General features: G+C 50.0%; 2 protein-coding genes across 6 annotated transcripts in view; one reads left to right on the forward strand and one right to left on the reverse strand.

Annotated features, from left to right (window-relative positions):
- Positions 1 to 1,141: 1,141 nt before the first annotated feature.
- Positions 1,142 to 9,685, reverse strand: CDK9 (cyclin dependent kinase 9). 2 transcript variants are annotated; one of them, XM_075578547.1, is made up of 7 exons: positions 9,284 to 9,685; positions 5,743 to 5,824; positions 5,129 to 5,219; positions 3,759 to 3,925; positions 3,489 to 3,660; positions 3,055 to 3,203; positions 1,142 to 2,571 (listed from the first exon to the last, which is right to left on the reverse strand). In XM_075578547.1, the coding sequence occupies exons 1-7, from the start codon at positions 9,373 to 9,375 to the stop codon at positions 2,206 to 2,208; spliced, it is 1,119 nt and encodes a 372-aa protein (XP_075434662.1). In that variant the 5' UTR covers positions 9,376 to 9,685; the 3' UTR covers positions 1,142 to 2,205. The 2 variants fall into 2 exon arrangements, with proteins under 2 accessions (XP_075434662.1, XP_075434661.1); XM_075578546.1 differs by having other exon boundaries at positions 3,759 to 3,937.
- Positions 9,686 to 10,537: 852 nt separating this feature from the next.
- Positions 10,538 to 21,508, forward strand: part of SH2D3C (SH2 domain containing 3C) — a 34,878-nt gene continuing 23,907 nt past the window's right edge. The window contains exons 1-2 of one of the 4 annotated variants that reach the window (XM_075578521.1): positions 10,538 to 11,184; positions 13,836 to 14,400. In XM_075578521.1, coding sequence (XP_075434636.1) covers positions 11,145 to 11,184; positions 13,836 to 14,400 — 605 coding nt within the window. In that variant the 5' untranslated portion in view covers positions 10,538 to 11,144. Of the gene's footprint in view, positions 11,185 to 13,835; positions 14,401 to 17,273; positions 17,430 to 21,081; positions 21,328 to 21,508 lie in introns of those variants that run through there. The other 3 variants (XM_075578520.1, XM_075578522.1, XM_075578523.1) reach the window with 3 other exon arrangements.

A 21,508-nucleotide genomic window follows, 5' to 3' on the forward strand; every position in this document is an offset into this window, starting at 1 on the left:
GGAGTGCTGTGCCTTTATAAATGGTTGCTATAGCAACCCAAGGAAGCTTAATACATTAATGCGTTTTAACGGTGCATAATGAGTGGGCGGGTGGGGGAATTAGGCAGCAAGTATCTAATACAGGGGCGGCCAACTCGTCCTCAAGGGCCACCAACAGGTCAGGTTTTCAGGACCACTGCTTCAGCACAGGTGGCTCAGTCATAATGACTGCACCACCTGTGCTGAAGCAGGGATATTCTGAAAACCTGACCTGTTGGTGGCCCTTGAGGACTGAAGTTGGCCGCCCCATATCTAATACTACACAACCGGTTGCAAATAAACCACACAGGATCGCTGATACTCATTCAATCTTAGTAAATCTGTATTGCGCGACGTGAGTTGTGACGCTCTAAAGCGTGCCGTAAAATAGCAATTGTAAGTTCAAATAAAAAATGGGTATCCCCAAATAATACTGAAGTCCGCATTACAGGATACCGGCCCATGCTCTGTAAGGCTAATTACAGATAACACATGGTGCCTTACCATACTTAACCACGAGCACTGGGGGTCTTATGCAGGAATTATTGCCCCCTTTCCAATATGCTGTGAAGCCGTCTTCTCCTTGCTTGGGAAGATCAGAAATCCATTCGTATGAATGAAGTAATGAAGTGTATTGATTAGGCGTCATGTTTCCGCACTTATTGTGGTACAAGAACAAGCTTTGCTTTCAACACTTGGATCCGTGTTTTACAACTGGCGTTTTCCACGGACGTTCCTAAAAGGGGTATCTGCAATTTTCAGATAATTTGAAAATTGTACCAACTACAGAAGAATTAACGAAGCATCTGATCTCAGACGCGCTATTAGAGAGGGTTGGGGTTCCTTACAATGCATCTGATCTCAGACGCGCTATTAGAGAGGGTTGGGGTTCCTTACAATGCATCTGATCTCAGACGCGCTATTAGAGAGGGTTGGGGTTCCTTACAATGCATCTGATCTCAGACGCTCTATTAGAGAGGGTTGGGGTTCCTTACAATGCATCTGATCTCAGACGCGCTATTAGAGAGGGTCGGGGTAACGCAGTGTTTTTTAAACTTTTTTTTTTAATTATCAGCACGAGGAAGAAATGCACAATGCATATAAAATGTCTTTACACAGAACAGTAGGAGAATGTAATTATTTAATGGTAGTTTTGTATCAAATACACAAAAGAAACGGCAATGCAGAAAGCCTTCGGAAAATCAGTTCAATTATCGAAACCTGGAACCGCAGGCACAGTCAGCGACATGGAAGTGTGAGGGCACAGAGCCTAAATCATACCAATTACACAATCCCTGTAAGGAACATTATTTGTTTCAAGTATACCACATTATAAAATAAAAAAAAAAACATGTAACCAACAGCTTTTATCACAGGAAGAACCGTTTTTCGGCTCGGAGAACTGTTCCAACCCTTGTGCAGGATGAGGAGCAGCTCACACCTCTTTGCGGACCACCTCAGTGCCACATTGCACAGTGTTGTAAACATTTGGGAAGCATTCAACAAACGCCGATGTATTTTGCAGGTCACTCTGCAGAGGAAGCTCATTCTAATTATAAGAATGGCGTTAAGCAATCCAGCTCGGTTAGAGCATGCCAGGATCGCCCAAATACAGGCAGACGTAGGGCGCTCCTGATAATATATATGGGCTTAGGGATTGCAGGGAGACAGCAGCGGGACCCCAATTCCACGTGAGTATTAAAGAAGGTTCAGTCTCTGGGCCACTTATCACAAGACCCGTAGGATAATTCTCACGCCTTGCCCAGGATGACCTTGCACACAAGCTGAAATGTTTGGCCGGCCATGCACCTAAATCATCGTTTTCTAAATCTGGAATGCCTGATGTGCAAATTTAATCTAGATCAAGAAGTACCACTCGGGCTACAAAGTAACAGGGCCAAAGGACAAACCATTTGGACCAAGATCAAGTTTGAATCCCTAGCTCAGGACGCAGACCATCTATGGTGTCTCCTACAGAACTGAAATGGTGCTCAGTACGGGTAGTGGGTTTTAGTAGGTGGCTCTAACACTGTCACTGGGTCCTCGAGGTGACGAGATGCACCCATGCAAACTCCTCCTCCTCACACAATATTCTCGTTACGGAATCAAATCTGTGAGCAGAAAAATGTCTAGGTGTTCTTCCTTTGTCCTTCCCATAAATAAAATGTTCAAGTCCCATACATGTCCTCAGAAGACCCTGTCAAACTCTGATTGGTTTGTGGCTGCAGGGTTCCTGCTCTGATTGGCTGGCTGCTGGGGCATGTGACCTCCTCTCCTCCTGGGAGGGGCCAGGTACTCAAACATGGACTGGTTGTGGGTGGAGAGCATGTTCTTCAGGTCAGAAGGCATTGGGTCAGACCAGAAGAAGTCATGGTTCAGAGCGTCATCGCTGTCCGTTCTCTGAGCTGGGTCCAGAACCAGCAGCTTGTCTATGAGGTCCAGAGCGTACGGGTCTTTCACATAAGCCTTGAGTCTATCCTTCACCTTCCTCTTCTGGCCCTTGGGCAGCTCCAGCTTCTGGTACAGTTCATATTTATCTACGTTGGGCCAGACCTACAGATGGGGAGACAAGAAGTAAGTCCACCTGCTACAGGGCATGGCTGCTGTATACTTACGGCTGGACACCAACTGTGACACATGGTAGATACAAAATTAAATTATAGGTGAGAAGCAGCGAGTCCCCGGAGCTCCTCGGTTCCCGAGATACCTGTAAACTTCGCGCCAGTATCATCCCCTCCAGGGGAAACAAAATGGCACCTTAAACCCATCCCCCCCCCCCCCAGTGACACTAGGGAATTAAACAATCAGGAAGAACCTGTGCCAGTGTTTCCGATAAGTGTCTCAGGAACAAGAGGGTTCCCCCGGCGCTGAAATTAACATGGCCCAGCCCAGGGAACCCCCTGATAGTCACGGACCTGGAGGGAGGCACCGCTGCTGTGTCTGTTTTTACAAACACCAGCAACATCCAACAGAAGAACGCTCTGCTATCAGCTGGCACTCGACTCCGCGTGTGGTAGAACCTGAGTTGACACTCACCTCCGGTGTGATGGAGCCACACAGCTGGCTGATGAGTGTCAGCTGGTGTTGTTCTGTGTTCCCCTGCATGATTGGGCTCCTAGTCCACATCTCAGCCATGATGCAGCCTGCACCCCACAAGTCAATGGGGGGTCCGTAGTCACGCTCCCCTAAAGGCAGAAGACAGCCATAAAACCATTGTTCTTCACCAATTACAATATACTGCGCCATGCTCACAGGCCCTTCATTCAAACAGAGCATTTAGTAACTTGTAATGGAGCAATAGGATATTGGGGCTGGATCTGTGGGCCCTAAAACTATTTGAGGTTCCCCACCACTGGGGTTAATGTTTGATATTTTATGGTCATCGTCTCTAGACCCCATTGTACTGCGCTGCGGAATATGTTGGCGCGTTATGATAAACACACAGTTGACCGTGTCCTAACCACACATACCCAGAAGCAGCTCAGGGGGCCGGTACCAGAGCGTCACCACGCGGTTGGTGTAACGGTTCGGCTGGCTGTTCTTCGCCAGGCTGAAGGCCCTGGCCAGCCCAAAGTCGGCCAGTTTCAGCACCCCGTCCCTGGTGATCAGCACATTCGCCGCCTTCATGTCGCGGTGCAAGATCTGGAACCCGAAAACGTCAGACACGGTAAACCCAAGGTGGCCACCGGTCCTGGCGCGAGCCGCCAGGGGAGGGAAGAGACGGGGCGGCGCGCGCTCACCTTGTTCCTGTGGATGTAGTAGAGGCCGTTGAGAAGCATCTGCATCACCTTCTTGATCTCGGACAGGGTGAACTTGACGTGGGCATTGCTCAGCAGCCCGGCTAGGTCATGCTCGCAGAAATCAAACACCAAGAAGATGCTGCCCTTGTATCTATTATACTGGTTGGCTGTAGGAGAAACTAGGTGGGAAAAAGTCTCGGAAAGGCTCTGACACTCCCAGCAGAAGCTTATATTCGGAACATTCTTCAAAGGGGCAAAGACCACCCAGGACCAACGGAAAGAACAGGCCGGAGGCGCTCAGGGGGATTTGTAGCATGCATGGGAACTCGACCCCTGCGCTGCCAGAGGCGGTTAAACGTATCATCTGCAGTGGAATAAATGCGTTAAAATCGATATTCTCCCTCCCGATGCAAGTGGGAACTTGCAAAAATGTATCCGAATTGCTTACCGCCCGCCCGATAGTTATAATTTAATCCGTCACTGGCGTTTTTATCCGTTGACCCGAGTTTCTGTTCGTTCGCTTTTGGTCACAAGTGGTCCCTGCCTCTTTGAATTAACCCCGTTCACTGCCAGGGGGCAAATTGTGGAACGGCATTTCCGTCAAAAGGTCTAAAATAGCGCGGGAAGCAGGAAAAAGTGTCATTTTCTCCTTCCCCATTTCTCATTAGTAATTATAACCCACGGATATAATTTGGAGGCGCTGATGAAGTAGACAACACAACCAAAGCAGGTTGGAGGCGTTTTAAGGCTCCGCGCAGTTGCAGAAGTTGAGAAACGGGAAAGATTTCTGCTTTAAAATTCCTCGATAATTATTTGGAAGAAAAAATGCACCTCAATAATACAGGGAGGCGATGGGCGGCCAACTCCAGTCTTCAAGGGCCACCAACAGGACAGGTTTTCAATGATATTCCAGCTTCAGCACAGGTGGCTCAGTCAAAGACTGAGCCTCTGATTGAGCCACCTGTGCTGAAGCAGGGATATCCTGAATACCTGACCTGTTAGGGGCCCTTGAGGACAGTTGGCCACCCCTGGTGGAAGGCGACCAAACCTTATGACGGTACACCCCGACAGATTCCAGCTAGCAATGTTTAGATTTGGGGCAGACGGGGGGGGGGGGGGGGGTGTTCGTGGTGTAATTGCCCCTCCGGGACCCTCTCCCAGCGAGAGGCTAAATACGCAGCATCCACATCTGTTACCTTTTGACATTTCGTTGCCCGTGACAGTGAAGAGGTTAACAAGAATTAGATGGTAACCATGCACCCGGGTGCCCGCTTGCTACCGCACCCCCTGCCCCCCCCCCCCCCAGCGAGACCGCATAGCGCGTACATGCAGCGGTGTGAGCGCTCAGGCAGACACAAGACTCGTGCTACCTTTAGTCCGGCAAATCTCGATGAGATTCACCACGTTCTCGTGCTTCAGCAGCTGCAGGATTTTAATCTCTCGCAGAGCCGTGATGGGGAACTGAAAGGAGACGAAAGAAAGGATTGATGTGCGAGAGCGCGTACCCCCACCCCCACTATTTCCCGGCCCCCCTGCTTCCAGCAGCTGGTGATGAGGGTTACAATGTAATGCAGGGGTGGGCAACTGCAGTCCTCAAGGGACACTAACAGGTCAGGTTTTCAGGATATCCCTGCTTCAGCACAGGCGGCTCAGTCGTTGATTGAGCCACCCGTGCTGAAGTCGGGATACCCTTATTGCCTGATCTGTTGGTGGCCCTTGAGGACTGGAAGCCCCCTGTACCAGAACGGTCACCTCCAGTAATCAAGGGCCACAAGCAGATTAGGTTTAGAGGCTAGCCCTACTTCAGCACAGGTGGTGCAGTCATTGGCTGAGCCACTTGTGCTGAAGCAGGGATATCCTTATTACCTGAGCTGTTGGTGGCCCTTGAGGACTGGAGTTGGCCGCCCCTGATTTAATGCATTACAGAGGCGCTGCAAAGGGATTTTATTAGAGGCGGAGCAGTGGGGGGATCGGCCTCTCTTACCCCTTCCTTCTCGTTCTCCATCAGCACCTTTTTCAGCGCCACTTTCTTCCCGGTCTGGCGATGCTTGGCTTTGAACACCTCCCTGTGGAGCAAACGTAGTAAGGTGAGATAGAGATAGATAGATATATAATGTGCAACATCACATGTGGCCCTAGAGCCCCCAAAAGGGCTGCACATTACAGACATGTATACAGTATATATTCTGCGCTGCTAGAAGTGACATTGCAGCCGTGGGTATGAGCTCCTCCCCGCTCCGGTCAGCTGCGTAATGCCGGCGGGCATGTGAATACTGCCCCACGCCTCCGCTAGTGATTAGCGCAGGAGGGGAGATACCCTCTCTGTATGTATGCCCCGTGCATATATAGCCCTTCTGTATGTATGACACAGGGTGTGTATGTATATGTGACACACACACACACGCAGTATGTATGCGCTACCGGTGCATATATACCCCCTCTGTATGTATAATAACGTTTTTATATATAGTGCTTTTCTCCCAATGGGACTCAGAGCGTGTCACAATTACAGTATATAGTGCACAGTACGCAGCACGTAGGAATGTTACACACACAGTCCCTGCTCTGATAAGTTTACAATCTATGATTTATCACCCCGTGCATATACACCCCTCTGTATGTACCCCCGTGCATATACACCCCTCTGTATGTACCCCCGTGCATATACACCCCTCTGTATGTATCCCCGTGCATATACACCCCTCTGTATGTACCCCCGTGCATATACACCCCTCTGTATGTATCCCCCGTGCATATACACCCCTCTGTATGTACCCCCATGCATATACACCCCTCTGTATGTACCCCTGTGCATATACACCCCTCTGTATGTACCGCCTGTGCATATACACCCCTCTGTATGTACCGCCCGTGCATATACACCCCTCTGTATGTACCCCCTGTGCATATACACCCCTCTGTATGTACCCCCTGTGCATATACACCCCCCTGTATGTACCCCCGTGCATATACACCCCTCTGTATGTACCCCCCGTGCATATACACCCCTCTGTATGTACCCCAGTGCATATACACCCCTCTGTATGTACCCCGTGCATATACACCCCTCTGTATGTACCCCCCGTGCATATACACCCCTCTGTATGTACCCCCCGTGCATATACACCCCTCTGTATGTACCCATCGTGCATATACACCCCTCTGTATGTACCCCCGTGCATATACACCCCTCTGTATGTACCCTCTGTGCATATACACCCCTCTGTATGTACCCCCCGTGCATATACACCCCTCTGTATGTACCCCCCGTGCATATACACCCCTCTGTATGTACCCCCCGTGCATATACACCCCTCTGTATGTACCCCCCGTGCATATACACCCCTCTGTATGTACCCCCCGTGCATATACACCCCTCTGTATGTACCCCCCGTGCATATACACCCCTCTGTATGTACCCCCCGTGCATATACACCCCTCTGTATGTACCCCGTGCATATACACCCCTCTGTATGTACCCCCCGTGCATATACACCCCTCTGTATGTACCCCCCGTACATATACACCCCTCTGTATGTACCCTCCGTGCATATACACCCCTCTGTATGTACCCCGTGCATATACACCCCTCTGTATGTACCCCCCGTGCATATACACCCCTCTGTATGTACCCCCCGTACATATACACCCCTCTGTATGTACCCTCCGTGCATATACACCCCTCTGTATGTACCCCCCCGTGCATATACACCCCTCTGTATGTACCCCCCGTGCATATACACCCCTCTTTATTTATTCCCCGTGCAAATACACCCCTCTGTATGTATCCCTCGTGCCTATATACCTCTCTATGTATCCGCCGTGCATATATACCCCTCTCTATGTATCCGCCGTGCATATATACCCCTCTCTATGTATCCGCCGTGCATATATACCCCTCTCTATGTATCCGCCGTGCATATATACCCCTCTCTATGTATTCCCTGTGCAAATATACCCCTCTGTATGTATCCCCCGTGCATATACATCCCTCTGTATGTATCCCCCTGTGCATAAATACCCCTCTGTATGTATCCCTCGTGTATATACCCCTCTGTATGTATCCCCCGTGCATATATACCCTCTCTATGTATCCCCCGTGCATATATACCCCTCTCTATGTATCCCCCGTGCATATATACCCCTCTCTATGTATCCCCCGTGCATATATACCCCTCTATGTATCCGCCGTGCATATATACCCCTCTCTATGTATCCGCCGTGCATATATACCCCTCTATGTATCCGCCGTGCATATATACACCTCTCTATGTATCCGCCGTGCATATATACCCCTCTATGTATCCGCCGTGCATATATACCCGTCTCTATGTATCCGCCGTGCATATATACCCCTCTATGTATCCGCCGTGCATATATACCCCTCTCTATGTATCCGCCGTGCATATATACCCCTCTCTATGTATCCGCCGTGCATATATACCCGTCTATGTATCCGTCTATGTATCCGCCGTGCATATATACCCCTCTCTATGTATCCGCCGTGCATATATACACCTCTCTATGTATCCGCCGTGCATATATACCCGTCTATGTATCCGCCGTGCATATATACCCCTCTCTATGTATCCGCCGTGCATATATACCCCTCTATGTATCCGCCGTGCATATATACCCCTCTCTATGTATCCGCCGTGCATATATACCCCTCTATGTATCCGCCGTGCATATATACACCTCTCTATGTATCCGCCGTGCATATATACACCTGTCTATGTATCCGCCGTGCATATATACCCCTGTCTATGTATCCGCCGTGCATATATACCCCTGTCTATGTATCCGCCGTGCCTATATACCCCTCTCTATGTATCCCCCGTGCATATATACCCCTCTCTATGTATCCCCCGTGCATATATACCCCTCTCTATGTATCCCTCGTGCATATATACCCCTCTCTATGTATCCCCACGTGTATATATACCCCTCTCTATGTATCCGCCATGCATATATACCCCTCTCTATGTATCCGCCATGCATATATACCCCTCTCTATGTATCCCCACGTGTATATATACCCCTCTGTATGTATCTCTATGTATCCCCGTGCATATATACCCCTCTCTATGTATCCGCCGTGCACATATACCCCTCTCTATGTATCCCCACGTGTATATATACCCCTCTCTATGTATCCCCACGTGTATATATACCCCTCTCTATGTATCCCCACGTGTATATATACCCCTCTGTATGTATCCCCACATGTATATATACCCCTCTGTATGTATCCCCACGTGTATATATACCCCTCTGTATGTATCCCCACGTGTATATATACCCCTCTCTAAGTATCCCCACGTGTATATATACCCCTCTCTAAGTATCCCCACGTGTATATATACCCCTCTGTATGTATCCCCACGTGTATATATACCGCTCTCTATGTATCCCCACGTTTATATATACCCATCTGTATGTATCCCCCCCGTGCATGTATACACCCCCTCTGTATGTATCCCCCCGTGTGTATATACACCGCCCCCCCTCCCCGGTCTCCTCACCCGAACGTGCCCTGCCCGATCTTCGCCAGCCTCTCGTACTTTGACACCTCGTCACAGAACGGGAATTCCACCGAGTCGTAGTTCTTGGACATGGCCGGGCCCGAGGTGGAGGGAGGCGGTTCCGACCCGGCCGGGCCGCGGGATTCCGGCTCGGGACACAGGCCGCCGGCCGCCGGCCTCTCCCGGTGCTGGGCCGAGGAGTTCAGGCTGCTCCCGGGGGTAGGCCTCAAAGCCTCGGTCTCTCCCAGTGTGAGGGCGGCGCCGCGGCTCCCCGGCTCTCGCACTCACTGCGGGGCTCACGCAGCGGGCTCTTCTCCGGCCGGGCTGTGTCTGCGCTCCATGCGGGGGGGACAGGCCGCAAACCGGCGGGGCGGAGACACGGGGGGCCGAGGGGAGGGAGGGAGGTGCGGCCTGGGAGAGGGGGGGGGGAGAGAGAAAGGGGGGGGGAGAGAGAAAGGGGGGGGGGGAGAGAGAAAGGGGGGGGGGAAGAGAGAAAGGGGGGGGGGGAGAGAGAAAGGGGGGGGAGAGAGAAAGGGGGGGGGGGAGAGAGAAAGGGGGGGGGGGAGAGAGAAAGGGGGGGGAAGAGAGAGAAAGGGGGGGGGGAAGAGAGAGAAAGGGGGGGGGGAAAGAGAGAGAAAGGGGGGGGGAAGAGAAAGAGAGGGGGGGAGAGAAAGAGAGGGGGGAGAGAAAGGGAGAAAGAGGGGGGGAGGAGAAAGAGGGGGGGGAGGAGAAAGAGGGGGGGGAGAGAGAAAGGGGGGGGGAGAGAGAAAGGGGGGGGAAGAGAGAGAGAGGGGGGGGGAAGAGAAAGAGAGAGGGGGGAGAGAAAGAGAGGGGGGGAGAAAAAAAGGGGGGGGAAGAGAGAGAAAGGGGGGAGAGAGAGAGGGGGGAGAGAGAGAGAGGGAGAAAGAGGGGGGGGAGGAGAAAGAGGGGGGGGAGGAGAAAGAGGGGGGGGAGAAGGGAGGGGGGGAGAAAGAGAGGGGGGGGAAGAGAGAGAAAGGGGGGAGAGAGAGAGGGGGGGAGAGAAAGAGAGAGGGGGGGGAAAGAGGGGGGGGGAGAAAGAGGGGGGGGGAGAAAGAGGGGGGGGGAGAAAGAGGGGGGGGGAGAGAAGAGAGGAGGGGGGGAGGGGAGAAAGAGGGGGGAGGGGGGAGGGGAGAAAGAGGGGGGAGGGAGGGGAGGGGAGAAAGAGGGGGGGGAGGAGGGGGAGAAAGAGAGGGAGGGGAATGTTCTGTGAATGTCCCAGCCCTGAGAGGGGACCTGTCTGTCACAGCCCTGAGAGGGGACTTGCCAGTCCCAATAGGACCTGCCTGTTACAGCCCTGAGAGGTGACCTGTCTGTCACAGCCCTGAGAGGGGACCTGCATGTCACAGCCCTGAGAGGTGACCTGCCTGTCACAGCCCTAAGAGGGGACCTGCCTGTCACAGCCCTGAGAGGGGACCTGTCCTATACACCGCTCCCTCCTACAGTGAGGCCTGCACTGAGATAACTGTGTGTGCAGCGCTGAGCATACCGTAGCTAGACTTGCTGTCCCCAAGAGCTTACAAACTTGATATTTCAAGGTCGCAAGGGAGATAAAATGACTTTCCCAAGTCACACATAGCTGACTTTGGGTCTCTGGTTCCTCAGATGAGCATCTTTACAGGATAGTCACTGCTACCCAGCAAGCTTTGTGGTTAAAGAGCTCAGCACCCAAACCACACGGACAGATAAGAGACATGAGGCAGGAAGATGTGTAAGAGCGCATCGAAACAGAGGAAACGGTGCAGAGGGGGGACGGCCCCAGCACGGGGCGCGGGGGTGACAAACGCTCAATGTAAGTGTAAGAGGGTTTGCAACTTGTTCTCACGATTGACTAAGCAGCAAAATGAGTGACAGCGCAAAGAAGCACAGCGCCAAGAAATTCAGTGAGTATCCATATTTACCAGCAATCGGAGTATTATTCACAACAGCATTCTATTGTTTCTAGCACCCTTCCAGTGTAAAAGAAGAGACAACCACTAGCACATTAGATCCTCCCACTACAAAGACTGGGCTTCCAGCACGTGCTAAGCAGAGGTGGGCAGCTCCAGTCCTCAAGGGCCACCAACAAGTCGGGTTTTAAGGATATCCCTGCTTCTGCACAGCCACTGATTGAGCTGCCTGTGCTGCAGCAAGGACTGATTGAGCCACCTGTGCTGAAGCAGGGACATCCTGAAAACCTGACCTGTTGGTGGCCCTTGAGGACTGGAGTTGCCAACCCTTGTGCTAAGGCCTTCTTTATCTTTCTTCTAAGCGTGGCGCTCAGGTAATCTTTTGGGGTAGCTGGAAGGATATGTACCTTCTTTTTCCATCTCATACCTCCCCGAAATGTATCGATTCACGACACTTTGCTCTGATTTTGCACGGCGTGCTGCAGAGTGGGAGCAGGGTGGCGTTAATAAGAGGAGTTCTGTGACGCGCATACTGCAATCAGAGGTATCAAACTGTGCATCATTCCTTGTCCTTTCTGCGTCAGCACACCTGCTAGGTCTGGGGTGAGGTTGGGTAACCACCTGAAGTAGAAGTTAGATGAACTAGCTTGTGACATAGGACAGGGGGTTCTCAACTCCAGTCCTCAAGAACCCCAACAGGTCAGGTTTTCAGGATATCCCAGCTTCAGCAACGGAGCTTGAGAAAGTACCGGGAGGTCGAAACGTTGCTTCTTTTTTCCTGTTGTTACCCCTGATGCTTGTGTTTCTACATTAAATTATTTTTGCATTTGAATTGGTGAGTGCTGCGGATTTTGCACATCAGGATTTTATATATATATACATATATATAGTGCAGAATAAATGAGTTCTTCAGTATTAGGTGATACCTTTTTTATTGGACTAACAATTTATGTCATAGGACAAGCTTTCGAGAGTTCTCCTCTCTTCTTCAGGTCAAGCAATACTGATATACAAAGGATTCAATGGCTAAAACAGTGTAGAGAGAGGAAGAAAAAAAAACAACAGATATTTACTGTAGATAAGGTAGGGTGTTAAGTGTTTGAAGCCAGAGGACAGTGTCAAAGAAAGGTGGGGAGGGGGAGGGATACTGGGGGGGAGAGAAAGTGTGGATAAGAATAGAGGCAAGCAGGATAATTACAAGCAATTTTGATAGGGTGTAAGAAAACCCATGTCCGCATTAAGTCCTTTGGTTTTGGTGTCAAAGAGTCTTATCATTCTGAGTTCAAATGTTTTCCGTTCTTGGGTGCTTTTAAACATTCCATTGAGGATTTTGATTTTTATATCAGTATTGCTAGACCTGAAGAAGAGAGGAGAACTCTCGAAAGCTTGTCCTATGACATAAATTGTTAGTCTAATAAAAAAGGTATCACCTAATACTGAAGAACTCATTTATTCTGCACTATCGCAACTGGACTAATACGGATATTTTCTGCTTTATATATATATATATATTATTTTTTTTTAAAGCGCCGCCTGGATTGCCTCTTTAGCCCGCAAAACCTAATTCTGCGATGTATGGCAGACCCGCCTGACTGTGAAGGGGTTAACCTTTGCCCTGCAATACGTTGGCAAGGAAGGTTTAACTTGGGTAAACGTCCATAATATCCCTGGCCTGTAGTAAGAGCTACAAGGGGAAGTCCAGCGGAGGGAGGGGGGGGGGGGGCGCGGTCAGTGAATATTTTTGGCTACAGTAACATGTGAACTTGCGGGCTGCGGTGTCTGTAGCCCAGGGATCCCGTACTTCTTCATTTGAGACGCTTATTCTCACACCCCACCCCTTAACACCGTGCAATGTGTTGCAGGCCGCTCGGGCAGGGAAGGGGTTAATCCAGGGGCAGGCCACTCCTGTCCTCAAAGGCCACCAACAGGTCAGGTATATTAGGATGTCCCTGCTTCAGCATAGGGGCTCAATCACTCCTTGCGTCAGCACAGGCGGCTCAGTCAGTGGCTCAGTCTTCTACTGAGCCGGCTGTGCTGAAGCAGGGATATCCTGAAAACCTGACCTTGAGGACTGGAGTTGGGCACCACTGCTTTGGATTGTAAGCTCTGTGGGGCAGGGATCTATGTCTGCAACACTCTATGCCCAGAGCTGAGTACATTGCAGCGCTATATAAGAAATATCATGGTATAGAGCGCTGACCGTGTTACACAGCACTGAACGGAGACATTTGCAGGCACAACGATTCCTTACCCACAAGAGCTCACCATCGTAATTGTGATGCCCGTGGCACAGGGAGATAAAGATCACAAAGTTGAGCTGAGACCAGGTTTCAAACTGGGTTCACCCACTTCCGAGGCAGCAACATTGCCACTACGTTACTCTTTCAGCCCAGGGCCGTTCGACTGCCAAATGCTGCCTGGAAAGGGCCTGGATGTGGTCCCAAGACTCTCTCCTCCTGCTAATTTCTAACAAGTTGTGGTACAGATGTAACAAATACATGCACAATGTGTCAATATAATAGTTTTCAGGTCTTTAAATGTATCTACAATGACCTTTACAATAAGCGTGTACTCCTGAATGTTTGGTGACCTGAGCCAGATGCTTGATACGTTCTTCCATACATGTCTTGCTGTACTCTTTGCAGAGTTCTTTAAATTCAAAGGCTTTGGCAGTCTGAGCAGCCTCCCCCGTGCCTTCCGCAGAGGGGGATCTCGAGACGCAGGGTTACAGCAGCACCACGATGGCGTCAGCGGGGAAAGCCCCTTTGAGAAGACTCAGGATGACCTCACAGCCATACCCAGGAGCCCATCCTATGCCAGGTCATGCGACATGTATAGCCACATGGGAACGATGCCCAGAACCAACACCAAACGTGTGCCCAAAGCCAAAAAGGAAACATTGACACCCACAGTTGACCCACCGTCCTACGACCCAAACGATATCATCGTTGTCCCGTCCCTAAAAGCAGCGGGCAAGCAAGCACCTCCAAACCTATACGAGGCTCCCGCTCCAAAAGTCAGCACCCCAACACCTCGTGGGGAACTGCGCCAGGGGGACAGACCAGGACAGAAGCCTTCAGAGATTCTCTGTGGTCCCCACCCTGTGACCCGTGAGACACCTGAACAGGTCCCAGCACGGAGAGAGGGGCAGGGCGGTGCGGAGAGGGCAGGGGATGGACATGGAGAGTGCAAAGGAAGCTGTGAGGACAGGTAAGACAAGAGACTCTTGGGATATTATCAGATACTATAACGCTGAGGGCCCAGTATCACCCTGTGTCCATACGGAGCACTGTAACCTTGATCTCTGGCTTCGGAAGAGACAGTTACATTGTGGAGTATGTCCTCACATGTTCTAGGTCTCCCTCCCTCGCTCTGAAGCTGGAGGGTGGAAGACTTAGGGGAAATATGAGGTAGTACTTCTTTCCAGAAAGGTGGTGGGCTCATGGAATAGCCCCCCAGCTGAAGTGGTAGGGGCTAATACAGTTCTATGATCTGTAGAAAGCAATTTCAGTTCTTGGGTTCTAGAACATGCGATCACATTGTTTTTGGGTTCTGGAACAGGCAGACACATTGTTCTCGGGTTCTGGAACAGGGAGAGGGAAAATAAATATTTATTTTCAATGGCTTTGTTCCAAAAACATTTATCCAGTGTGTGAAAATACAGATTCTTTGTTCCAATAATTATTCGCTCGACACAGGTTTGTGTAAATATCATTTATTATTCTAGAGGCAGTTACAAATAAGCGTCAGGCATCAACAGGCTTTTACAGGTTAAGAATGAAGAACATTTATCCTTGGGCTATGTATTTTCTGAGTCACATTGTTCTCGGGTTCTGGAACAGGCAGAGTCACATTGTTCTCGGGTTCTGTAACAAACAGAGTCATCTTGTTCTCGGGTTGTGGAACAGGCAGAGTCACATTGTTCTCGGGTTCTGTAACAGGCAGAGTCACATTGTTCTCGGGTTCTGGAACAGGCAGAGTCACCTTGTTCTCGGGTTCTGTAAAAGGCAAAGTCACATTGTTCACAGGGTTCTGGAACAGGCAGAGTCACATTGTTCGCGGGTTCTGGAACAGGCATAGTCACATTGTTCTCGGGTTCTGGAACAGGCAGAGTCACATTGTTCTCGGGTTCTGGAACAGGCAGAGTCACATTGTTCTCGGGTTCTGGAACAGGCAGAGTCACATTGTTCTCGGGTTCTGGAACAGGCAGAGTCACATTGTTCTCGGGTTCTGTAACAGGCAGAGTCACATTGTTCTCGGGTTCTGTAACAGGCAGAGTCACATTGTTCTCGGGTTCTGTAACAGGCAGAGTCACATTGTTCTCGGGTTCTGTAACAGGCAGAGTCACATTGTTCCCGGGTTCTGTAACAGGCAGAGTCACATTGTTCTCGGGTTCTGGAACAAACAGAGTCACATTGTTCTCGGGTTCTGGAACAGGCAACGTCACATTGTTCTCAGGCTCTGTAACAGGCAGCGTCACATTGTTCTCGGGTTCTGTAACAGGCAGAGTCACATTGTTCTCGGGTTCTGTAACAAACAGAGTCACATTGTTCCCGGGTTCTGTAACAGGCAAAGTAACATTGTTCTCGGGTTCTGGAACAAACAGAGTCACATTGTTCTCGGGTTCTGGAACAGGCAACGTCACATTATTCGCAGGTTCTGGAACAGGCAGAGTCACATTGTTCTCGGGTTCTGGAACAGGCAGAGTCACATTGTTCTCGGGTTCTGGAACAGGCAGAGTCATCTTGCTCTCAGGTTCTGGAACAGGCATAGTCACCTTGTTCTCTGGTTCTGGAACAGGCAGAGTCACATTGTTCTCGGGTTCTGGAACAGGCAGAGTCACATTGTTCTCGGGTTCTGGAACAGGCAGAGTCACATTGTTCTCGGGTTCTGTAACAGGCAGAGTCACATTGTTCTCGGGTTCTGGAACAGGCAGAGTCACATTGTTCTCGGGTTCTGGAACAAACAGAGTCACATTGTTCTCGGGTTCTGGAACAGGCAACGTCACATTGTTCTCGGGTTCTGGAACAGGCAACGTCACATTGTTCTCGGGTTCTAGAACAGGCAAAGTAACATTGTTCTCGCGTTCTGTAACAGGCAAAGTCACATTGTTCGCGGGTTCTGTAACAGGCAAAGTCACATTGTTCGCGGGTTCTGTAACAGGCAAAGTCACATTGTTCGCGGGTTCTGGAACAGGCATAGTCACATTGTTCTCGGGTTCTGTAACAGGCAAAGTCACATTGTTCTCGGGTTCTGGAACAAACAGAGTCACATTGTTCTCGGGTTCTGGAACAGGCAACGTCACATTGTTCTCGGGTTCTGGAACAGGCAACGTCACATTGTTCTCGGGTTCTAGAACAGGCAAAGTAACATTGTTCTCGCGTTCTGTAACAGGCAAAGTCACATTGTTCGCGGGTTCTGTAACAGGCAAAGTCACATTGTTCGCGGGTTCTGTAACAGGCAAAGTCACATTGTTCGCGGGTTCTGGAACAGGCATAGTCACATTGTTCTCGGGTTCTGTAACAGGCAAAGTCACATTGTTCTCGGGTTCTGGAACAAACAGAGTCACATTGTTCTCGGGTTCTGGAACAGGCAACGTCACATTGTTCTCGGGTTCTGGAACAGGCAACGTCACATTGTTCTCGGGTTCTAGAACAGGCAAAGTAACATTGTTCTCGCGTTCTGTAACAGGCAAAGTCACATTGTTCGCGGGTTCTGTAACAGGCAAAGTCACATTGTTCGCGGGTTCTGTAACAGGCATAGTCACATAGTTCTCGGGTTCTGGAACAGGCAAAGTCACATTGTTCTCGGGTTCTGTAACAGGCAAAGTCACATTGTTCTCAGGCTCTGGAACAGGCAGTGTCACATTGTTCTCTGGTTCTGAAACAAGTGCTTCTAAGTTTGAGACACATCCCCAGAGAGATAACTTTTCCTCTCCCTGCTTGATGAGAGCGTGAGGAGGCCTGGGATGCTAGGAGCATGTTAATGACCTGGAATTCCATCAGCTGAGAGAGCCAAGAGAGGGCTGTGCGAGCCCCTTGCTCTGCTCCACATTCCATGAAGGGCAGTGAGAGGGAGGGACAAAAAGAGGAGGAGGGAGGCTGCTGGGGTCCAGGACGGACCAGCCCAAGTTCACAAGCACTGGTAGCGCAGGAGCAGAGAAGTTTGCTCCCCAGGATGAGTTTGGATTTCAGATCCATGATGGACGTGGGGAGACGATTTTACCCCATGGGCTACTGGTAAGGGGACGGCTGCTGTCGCTATGATTTGATTGTAGAGCGCTAACTTATTCCGCGGAGCAGTACAATGGAAAATGAACAGTAGACACCAATCAGATTTAAATGTAGCAGCAGATTACAACATCCTAATATCACAGGGCTCTTGCTCAGAGGAGCCTACAATGTAAAGACCGGGGTGAGGACGTATAAAGGAGGGAGACTTGGGTCAAGATGGATTATATTTCAGAACTTCTTTTAGGAGGTGCAGAGGGGGAGACCTCCCCCCCCCCACCCCCCTTGGTCTCTCGTGTGCAGAAAACCTCACGTTGTTTTAATGCAAGGATAGTTGTTGTTTTTTTAGTATAAATAAAATGTAGGGAGGCTAGAGAAGAAATGGGTTCTCACAGGTCCTGGCTCCCTTAAAATAAGTTGGGCTTATTCGTATGTGGATAAAAAAAGGTGGAGGGACTTATCAAAGTTTGGGACTGGTGAGGGCTCATATCAGTGTTTTTCAACTGGGGATTCTAGGAACCCTTGTGTTCCACAAGCATCCCTAAAGGGTTCCCAGCAATTTTCAGGTCATTTGAAAATTGTACCAAATACAGAAGAATTTACAATGCATCTGATCTCAGACGCGCTATTAGAGAGGGTTGGGGTTCCTTACAATGCATCTGATCTCAGACGCGCTATTAGAGAGGGTTGGGGTTCCTTACAATGCATCTGATCTCAGACACGCTATTAGAGAGGGTTGGGGTTCCTTACAATGCATCTTATCTCAGACGCGCTATTAGAGAGGGTTGGGGTTCCTTACAATGCATCTTATCTCAAACGCGCTATTAGAGAGGGTTGGGGTTCCTTACAATGCATCTGATCTCGGACGTGCTATTAGAGAGGGTTGGGGTTCCTTACAATGCATCTTATCTCAAACGCGCTATTAGAGAGGGTTGGGGCTCCTTACAATGCATCTGATCTCGGACGTGCTATTAGAGAGGGTTGGGGTTCCTTACAATACATCTGAACTCAGACGCGCTATTAGAGAGGGTTGGGGTTCCTTACAATACATCTGAACTCAGACGCGCTATTAGAGAGGTTTGGGGTTCCTTACAATGCATCTGATCTCGGATGCGCTATTAGAGAGGGTTGGGGTTCCTTACAATGCATCTGATCTCGGACGCGCTATTAGAGAGGGTTGGGGTTCCTTACAATACATTAGAACTCAGATGCGCTATTAGAGAGGGTCGGGGTTCCACAGAATTTCACAATATAATTATTGGGTTGCTTAACCAAGAAAAGGTTGAAACCCACTATCTTACACTGTGTAGGTTATCTTTGGGTGTAAAGACCCAGGGAGCACAGAGGGACAGGATAAAGTGACATTTGTATTCAGCGATTGCCTGGGTCCCTGAGCTGTATTTGGGACCAGGATTCGGGGTGTGTTGGTGTAACCGGCAGAGCTGTTTCTGCTGAGGCTGCAGCTTGACGGAGAAGAGAGGGGTGGTAATGCATGGCAGATGGTGACTGTAGTGTGGCATAGGACTGGCACGAGAGGGACGGGTGGCACGGTGCAGGTAGCTGCTCAGGGTTTCATACCCCCACTTTGCTGACAGAGGAACCTGCAGTTGAGGCCAGAATACCTAACCCTCCCCATTGCAGGGTAACTGGCTGCGCAGTGTTGCTCTCCTAATGCCTAAGCCTGTACGGCATCCCACCGGGATTTCTTCCCTCCTATTAACCTCTTCCTGCCCACGAGGACATGCAGAGCACACTGTCTCTGCTAGAGACGCCAGGATTTCTTTAACCCCTTCGCTGGAGCAATGCGTTGCAGGCCCCTCTGGCAGTGGAGGGGTTAATGGAGCCTCCTTAGCAGTGCAGCCCTGCTCAGTCACTCCTTCCCTACAAGCACTCTCGGTCACCCCCTGCTTGATAGAACAAAGTGATGTGAGTCCCACTGCCCCTTCACTCTTTCTTCCTGTCTGTCCCTGCATTGTCTTCTTTCAACGTCTGCTCGTCAGTACTTCTCCTCTTCCTCTTTGTATTTCTCTCCCTCCCTGCTTGCCCATTTCTCTCTCTGTCTTTCTCTATCTGTCTCTCTCTCTCTTTCTCTCTCTGTCTCTCTCTCTGTCTCTCTCTCTTTCTCTCTGTCTCTTTCTCTCTGTCTCTCTCTGTCTCTCTCTCTCTCTCTCTCTCTCTCTCTCTCACCACCGACCTCATCTGCTTACAATAAAGATCCCTGGTTATTGATAGAGGGGCCATGGTCCCCTGATAGAGGGCTCCTTGGCTGTACCCCCCCCCCCCCACCCCGTCTCAGTTTCTGGACTGGGACACAGCGTGGGGCTGTGTGTGCGCAGTGAGATTTCAAATGTGTAATGCCAAGCTTTGCATTTCTACATCCCGCACATAAATTCTTCCACAACAGGAGCGTACAGCCTGCAGTCTGGGGACCTACGCATTTCAGGGGCTTTACCTCTGATCTCTAGTAAGTTAGCACGACTTGTATTGCCACTATGAATGCCAAGTAGGGTCAGTGCTGCATTATCCTCCTTATTGCATTGCTTTGCCATTGCGGACCCCTCTAGCAGCGGAGGTAGGGGGGTCACATTGAAGTTTTTATAATATGGGATGGCGAAATCCAGTGTAAAAGTGCAACGTCGTAACGAGTGCGGAATGATGTGCAAATGCTTGGCGCTAAACGGTATCTCCCGCTGACCACTATAGTCTTTGTTTTTTATCATCTCTGCGCTTGGTCAGGCAGGGAAAGACTCGCGTTGACCTAACACCTATAAGGGTGGATGTCAGGGTATTAGGAGATGACCAGGCAGTGTCCTAACTTTATTACTTTAATAATGTAGTAAGGCGACAGCTATCAGAAGAGATAACTCTTACACTCGCGTAGAAATGTATTACAGTCCTTTTAAGTTCAGGCATTTCACGTCAAGGCGCTAAGATGTGGGACAATGATGGGTTCCGACAGACCTTTCCGGGACAATGTGACAAGTCTATGACACAAGGGACAGCCCTGAATGTACGGGACGTCTGGCGACCCTAAGTGGAGGTGTTTAAAGATATATAAGGGTTGATGTTGCAGCTTAGCCACTACTGGCCACCTCGGCTTTGATTGATCCACAAGCCTTTCCTTTCACAAATATGGGTACGCAGAACCCAAAAGTGAATGATACTTTTTAGAAGAACCAGATGACAAAGTAACATTTTTTTTTGTCATTCTAGCTTTAATTGTACATCCAGATGAACATCCGTCCCATATATTAAAAAGTAACATAGGAGCTGTCGTTTAGGTGGAATAAAGACACGCCCGTCGAGTTGAACCTTTTTATAGTTCTATTGATCCAGAGAAGCAAAACCTCTTATCTTGGCAGTAAACAATGGAACAAATCCCAGAATCCTTTGAGAAAAGATGTTAAGGAAATCAGGCCTGGATGTATCTGCCCTGTGGGCCTGGAGCCATGTGTCTGCCCTTGGTCGTGAGTCAGACTGGACATGGCTGAGTAGTGTGCGTGTGCCTACACATGTCTTTCCATAAGAGGATGCAGGCATAGCAGAGAGGAAGCCTTGCATTGTCCAGAGTCGGGGATAGAGCAGGCTGTTTCCTGCGTTGCGCCTTTGACCGGGGGGGTAGTCACACCCTGCTACTTGACCCCTATGGTCCCGTCAGTGATTCACCTCGACCAGGAACATGGTGTCCTTTGCTCACAGAGCAGAAGGGGGTCTCGGAGCAGACGTGCTACTAAGAGGAACTCCCAAAATCTGAGCCCATACACAACAAGACAGTCGGTTAGGGAAGGGTTTCCCAACCCCGGGAGGGATTTACACACAGGGAGATGCAGAACGCGGCTCAGAAAAAGGAGAGAATAGAGTGGCAAGTAGAGAGAAGAAGGGAACGAAAGAGTGAGCTGGAATTAGCGTACGTACGTGGAATCCTCATTCTGTTACATGGGGTTGTTTGAAGGAGCTCCCAATGTAGAAGGGGGTTCCAAGAGCAAAACAAGTATTTTTGGAGGGGGGGGGGGGGAAGCAATTTTAAAAGATTTGTTACCACTGTGTTAAGGGGAGAAAAAGAGCATCCTTGTGTGAAGATGCTTATT

The sequence above is a fragment of the Ascaphus truei genome, chromosome 21 (genome assembly GCF_040206685.1).
Source record: "Ascaphus truei isolate aAscTru1 chromosome 21, aAscTru1.hap1, whole genome shotgun sequence".
Taxonomy (NCBI): Eukaryota; Metazoa; Chordata; class Amphibia; order Anura; family Ascaphidae; genus Ascaphus; species Ascaphus truei.